General features: G+C 33.2%; 1 protein-coding gene across 1 annotated transcript; it reads left to right on the top strand.

The window, feature by feature from the left end:
• Nucleotides 1–806: 806 nt before the first annotated feature.
• Nucleotides 807–6,645, top strand: LOC116006840 (peptidyl-prolyl cis-trans isomerase CYP18-1). The gene is made up of 5 exons (XM_031247338.1): nt 807–967; nt 1,068–1,142; nt 4,284–4,445; nt 5,372–5,530; nt 6,407–6,645. Exons 1-5 carry the CDS (start codon nt 965–967, stop codon nt 6,488–6,490), a joined length of 483 nt encoding a protein of 160 aa, XP_031103198.1. The 5' UTR covers nt 807–964; the 3' UTR covers nt 6,491–6,645.
• Nucleotides 6,646–6,972: the final 327 nt, after the last annotated feature.

Below are 6,972 nucleotides of genomic sequence, written 5' to 3'. Positions count from 1 at the left end.
CCCCCCCCCCCCCCCCCCCCCCCAGTAGACAAAGGTGGAGGCAGGTTGCTTCCACATTCTTCTGAAATTTAAAAAACAAATTAGTTTTATTTTAGTTATTCGTTAACAATATTAGTAAGCTCATTGCAAATTTATAGACAAGTCATTTTTTACAAAAATAAGTTAACTTTACTGACTAATCAATTATCATCAAATTGCATTAAGAAAATTTTATTAACTTTAAAATGAAATTCTTATGACATAATTTTTATTTTTGATTGTAACGATCTACAACAATAATCATATTTTCTATTACATTTTATTATAAGTTAAAAATATTTATTTTGATTCTATTGAAAATAAGCAACTATATACGGAGTGTGTGTATATATATATATATTATCTACTTATTTTAATTTTTACATTATTAAAAAAGTCACAAACCAGAAATACCGCCACCGGGCTCAATACTAAAATGTGCAAAAAAAAAAAAAGAAAAGTAGTAAGTAGTAACCCGATGTCCAATTCAGGATAAATTATATTGTGAACTATGGTCTACAGTTACAATATAGACCTGAATAAATATATATTTTTATATACTGAATGTACGAAAATAAATTATTTGATAGTATATATAAAATAATATATTCTTTAAAAAAAAAGGAATATATCATTCAAAAATAAAAATTTAGTGTATCAAATGTGTAATTTTAATATAATAAAAATATAAAAATATACTTTATTTCAATGGTCCATGGTATAATGGGTGTGAATTCACTTTAATATACCCGTAAATTCGACCCGGATCTGATTCAAATAGTCCAATTCATCCTCGTTACTGTCTACTGGGTTTTTGAGCTTTATACAGAACAACAACAAAGGAAAGCAAAGCTTAAGGACCAAGCAGAGGGAGAACGTGAACTAGGAGGAGGCGAAACTGCGAAAGGCTTCTTGTTGATTCTAATTGTAATCCGAGGCGGCAGAAATGGTATGGCCTTTTTAGCTCAACATGGCGTTTCATCAAACACTTCAAGTGCGTTGAACTCGATATGACTGAAACCACCATATTTTTGTGAACCGTTTTGCAGTCCGTGACGCTTCATACGAACCTTGGCGACATCAAGTGCGAAATATTCTGTGACGAGGTTCCGAAAACTTCTGAGGTTTGTGCTTTCAGTTACTTCGTAATTCCCAAGTTTAAGGTTCTCATTAGTCTTGCGACTACTTTAAACCCTTGAATAGAAGCTAGACAGCTTTTTTCTATTGCTCATTATTTCTTTCCCGCTTATCTATGTGGCATATAGCATATACTGTTTGCTTATAATTTAAAGTGAAATGGTACTGAATGACTGAATGAGTGCTTACCTATATACTGAATGAGTGGTTTAGTGATTTTGAAAAGATTAAGTAGTTTGGGGTTGGGGAAATTATGTAGAGTGCCAAGTCTTGTGGTAATTTGTGTCCATATCTCTGTGACCTTTAGTTAACATTTTGTGTCAAAGGGCTTTCTGAGTGCAATGCTTGAGGTGTGGTTTTCTGAATCCATGACCTATAAAAAGGATATGCACTTTATGCCATTCCTCTTGCGATTCTCTTTGCAAACTTTTTGTTTTTTAGTGTTGTTTGTTTATGATACTCTAAAAATATATAATTTCTGGAGCTTGTGCTCCATGTCTTGAGGCTTATGCATTGCATTTGAAGAGGTAAATCCTCATATTTTGTCCCATTAAAACATTGTTTGTAATTGCATCATGTACAAAATATTACAAAGTTGGATAAGTAATTGCATATGAAATGATTACATTTGGAAAATTGTCTTCTTATTTTTATTTGTGGAAGAACACATATTTCATGAAGAAGTTAAGTCAGATTTTGAAAATTAGAGTTCTGAAATATATAAAGCTCTGTTATCTTTTTATTCACGTTAGCTAAAACCTGGCATACTGGAGAACTGATTCATATAACTGTCCATATGTTATTACATTCTCTATATTGCTACAACTATAGGTTGGAAGACTGGTAAACTTTTGAAAGAAAATTAACAAAAGCAAACTTGATCTTCAGATTGAGTTAATTCATCCATTTTACTGTTCTCACTGTTATATCCTAATTTGTATCTGCTATGTTTCCTAGTTTAAGTAACATTTTTCTCCCTCTCACTAATGGAACAAAAAGAGGTCTGAGCAGTTGCGGATTTCAATAATTATATAGATAATGGAGTTGAGCAGAAACAAAGTGTGGCCTTGAAGTCAAAGATCTCTAGAGGGATAACATTAAATCATTAAACCAGTGATATTATATATTCTCTTCTATGGGGTTGATCTTTAATGAGATCTGACTGCAGGAGATCTAACTCTTAAAATATATTGTAAATCTTATTAGACAGATAGAATAAGCTGCATTTTTCATTTAGATGTTTCCTGAACAAGGTAAGCGCTACATTGGGTTGAACAAAAGACAGGTGAGTGACATTAATTAATATTCCTCTTTTGGATTTTGGTGGATTCATATTTCCTGAATTCCTGTATCATATTGAATTCAGCAAGAGGGGGAAGAGGTGTGCTTGTAAATTCTATATTGCCATTTGAAAGTTTAAAAATGAATATCATATGTCAAATGTCAAGAATCAAATGACTTTAATCAGGCGAAACTGTTATGAAATTGAAATTGTTAGTGAGAAAATAGAAAGACCTTGGTTTTACATTCTTCCAACTTTTACATCTCTTAACTGCATTGATAATCACTCGATTCATCTCATCTTTTGCTCCCCCTTTCTTTTTATCCAATGAATTTTGTGTTGTGTTTCCAATTTTCCATAAATGGAATGTGCTCTAAAAGTTAGACCACCTAAATCTTGGGAAACAATGTTTCTCTATCACATTCAGGAGTTAGAACTAAGGTTATTCCTACTTAGGATAGAATTTCAATATAAAGGAAACTTGTATGTGCAGTTTAAAAAAATTGTTCTCCTTTCTTGGTTGCTTAAAGGACACTTACCCAGGAACCATTTACTCTTGTTGGGTATACGTGGAAATAAATAGTTACTGCATCTCTGTAGCTTGAACTTAGTTGAGCCTGAAAACCAGTAGCTGAAACATTTCATGAACTAATAAACGAGTGGTTAAAGCTTTGCTAGGTTCTGTTGTCTCATCAGTGATCAGTGTTGGTTTAAAAGTCCAAAAGGTTTGTTCAGGTTAGCAGTTGCATCAGTACTCTCTTACTGTGTGTGGTATCACTTCAAAGTTAATCCAAGATAAAAATAATATAATACTTTGAAATATCTTTCATATTGTTAACATTCTAATGGAGTTTTGGAAAAAAACTAAAAATGTTACTTAAATGGAGATCTACTACAACCAGGTTGAGACTTATCTCCCATTCCCATCCCCAGCCTCTTGGCCATCATCTTGCAAACCATAGGGTACAGGAAGGTTAGTGTTGGGCGGAGGCCAGTAAAGGCCAAGTCTAGCACCTGATGACTGGGGAATTGTTGGGCGGAGACTGGTAAAGACCTCTTGGTGTATGCTGGTTGTTACCAATTTATGATCTCAAACTGTGAAGACCATATCCTTGAGGAATGTTGGCTTGGTGTATGCTGGTAGTTACCAATTTATGATCTCAAACTGTGAAGAAGTAGCAATGAAAGTGTGCAGCTTTCTGGTGATGGACTGGAAGAGAGAGAAAAGGACGGATGGGGGATGGGGGATGGGGGGAGGTCTGGAAGATTAGGGTGGACAGGATGCCACAAAGATATTGTTTTTGTAAAGGTGAGATATGATAGATTTTGGTATAGGGAACAATTGTTGTTACATCGTACAATTTAAAAATTTGGCAAAATTAAATAAAGTAGGAGTTGGTAGAATGGGAGATTTCTATGTCTAGTAACTCAAGCTTGGCTCAGAAATATACTTAAGCTGATGCCAAAACTGAAATGAAGCTGAATTTGACAATCTAAAGCCTTCCAATGTCAAGAAAGAAGGCAAGTTAAGATATATCAGTATCACAAAGATGTATCTTATTTAGTGTACTGGGCTAAGCTTGATACAGGTGAAAACTGGAAATTTGTTATGGGCATGGGGATGCTTACTGATCCATATACCTCCTTTTGAAGCTACCAATTATAATATGTTATTGTCTCTTATAAACCTAGACTAGACTAGGCTAGAAGCAATATTACTGTTTGATTAGGTAAAAGCAAAATATTGAAGTTATGATGGCATTTCTCCTTTATTTATATAATTTTTTGAACTTACGGCTGCATGATAATATACATGATAATAGTGCTAAATCTTCTGTGCATGCAGAATTTTTTGGCATTGTGTGCAAGTGGCTATTATGATGGGACCATATTCCACCGGAACATAAAGGGTTTTATGATCCAAGGTGGTGATCCAACAGGTACAGGAAAGGGTGGCACAAGTATTTGGGGGAAAAAGTTTAATGATGAGATACGGGAGTCACTTAAGGTAATTGAATATGGTTTCTATGTTTTGTTAATTAGATTTGAGAAAATATTTGATGCACCGTGAGTATATAGGTGTTATATACTAGTGGTGAACCATAGTTTGTCACTTCGTTACAAAATAAAGTCTAACATTGATATTTTAGAAAATATTATAATTACAATTATTATTTTAATTATTAAAATAAACAAATATTATTTTAAGAATTAAAATAAATAATAGTATTTGTAATAATTAATTTGGAAATTTATACAATTTGTAGAAAAAGACTTTGCCAATGTTGACATTATTTTTTAATGAGGTGGTGCGTTGTATAGCATTTATATACTAACGGTGTATTAAAAAAAAATTCATTAGATTTTTGCCTAATCTTTATGGACGACTAAAGCTTCTGTCTGAGTAGTTCACTATAGTGTAAACTCTTCTTCATATACTTCAAGTCTTCAATGTTACTATTGAATATTGTTTGTATTCTAGTATTACTATGAGCGAAGCAAACGTAATAATGTAACTGTCATGAACTTAAACCAATCTCCTCTAAATCTAGATTTTCTTTTACTAGAAGTGCATGATGTTAGAAACTTGCTTACTGAATCTGGTCTCTTTAAGCTGAGCTTCCAAATTAGTCAAAGCTTCAACACAAGTATTTCCAGCTCTACTAGTGTCAAATTACGATTGGCTTACTGTCAATGTTGTGGATGTTAATCAAAGAACTCTTCGCCAATTTCTTATTCTTTTTATATGTAACAAAAAATGAAAAATTTACCTTTATATTTCCCCAGCTTGGGTCCATTATTTATATTCTTTATTTGTTGGGGAAATGCTGTTATTAGAATTTTGATTTCAGTTTTATAATTTGGTATGATACTCTATCTGGAAAAAATTGATTTGCCTGAAGATCACCAAAACGTATTGTGAATTTTCTGCAGCACAATGCCAGAGGCATATTATCAATGGCCAATAGTGGTCCTAATACCAATGGGAGCCAGTTCTTCCTAACCTATGGAAAGCAACCTCATCTCAATGGATTGTATACTATCTTCGGAAAAGTTATACATGGCTTTGAAGTCCTTGATCTCATGGAAAAGGTAAATTCTGGAAACAATGCTTACTAGAAGTCTAGAATAAGTTCTTTTTAACCCAACTTCAATACCAATTATGGGACTTGGTCCTAAAAGGGGTGACCGAGTGGGTGGAGCAAAATTCTCGTACTAGAAGGTTATGAGTTTTACTTTTGCCAATATTATTTTGGTTGAACCTGTCGCATAGAATTTTCCTAGTGCGATTTACCTTTTTGTGTAGTTTGCGTGCTATTATACAAAAAATGGAATTTACTTTGTGCACATCCTTAAATAGTGGTTGTGGGTGAAAATATATGAGGCTTGGCAATACAAGACATTTCTGGAATGTATCCAGTTATCCACACACAATTACACAATGCAAAAAGCCTTATGCTCTGAATCTGACTTTTGTTTCAGCTTTCGGCCTTGTGGCCAAATATGTAGGTTAAGCTCGTTGGATGTGTTATCACACAATCAACAACTTTTTAGTGGCGTTTGGTTAGGGACTTTTGTACCCTACTACCGGATTTTATACCTATTATCATATTTGTTTGTCTACTTTTGTTATCTTACAATTGGATTCAAATCTTTTAGTAATCATAAAACTGTGTACTTTTTTCCTCTTATACTGGAACAAAAAATAGGAAGAAATGATAAATAAAATAATAAAGGTTTTTGTTTATGTACTCAATACGGAACTTTAATATATATACTCATATATATGTGTATGTGTGTATTTCTAGCTAAAACCATTACAATTATTAAGTATTTGATTCCAATTTTGTTTCTGATTCCAATGTTTTAACCAAACCACCCCTTTGATGTTTCATACTGTGAAAAACAATTGAGTATTGTTATTCCAAATTCCAATAATATGCTTTACATGTGTTTCAAATTCTGCAGGCTCAAATCGGACCAGGTGATCGACCACTTGCTGAGATCAGACTAAATCGAGTCACAATACATGCTAATCCACTTGCTGGCTAAGTGTACTTCAGAGTATGCGAGATTACTGGGTCAATCATTTGACAACATTATATATTAATTTGATATGTAAACATTAAACCCCTAACCTGTTGCAGATTTGTCGGAAATTTATATACTAATGAATTACTTAAGGTTTTAGACATGCTTATTAGGAATTTAAATATTATTTTTGGCCTTTAAATACTACGTATTATTTTTGGCGTTGTGAAGTAAAATATAAGAGATTGATGAGAGATATCTTCACATTAATTACTCTAGAATATACAGCACCTACAAGAGATAAAATAGCAACTATACATATGGTTATTAGTCCTATTGTACAACACTAGACTATAACAAACAAATTCTGACGGATATATTAAGTTTGTTCCAATAAGTCAAGTCCAAGTGGAGGGGCCCCGAAAGAGCGGAGGCTAATTATCGGCCGCAGGCTTGAATGGGGACTTGAATGACCTCTGAAGTTGGCTAACAAGGTTAGCCAA

The sequence above is a fragment of the Ipomoea triloba genome, chromosome 2 (genome assembly GCF_003576645.1).
Source record: "Ipomoea triloba cultivar NCNSP0323 chromosome 2, ASM357664v1".
NCBI classification, from domain to species: domain Eukaryota; kingdom Viridiplantae; phylum Streptophyta; class Magnoliopsida; order Solanales; family Convolvulaceae; genus Ipomoea; species Ipomoea triloba.
This window is presented reverse-complemented; position numbering and strand designations above follow the sequence as displayed.

Bases quoted from the DNA above. Each gene is read 5' to 3' on its own strand.
- LOC116006840 (XM_031247338.1), top strand. The intron at 4,446-5,371 runs GTAATTGAATAT...AATTTTCTGCAG, and splicing joins AGATACGGGAGTCACTTAAG to CACAATGCCAGAGGCATATT. The intron at 5,531-6,406 runs GTAAATTCTGGA...CAAATTCTGCAG, and splicing joins TCCTTGATCTCATGGAAAAG to GCTCAAATCGGACCAGGTGA.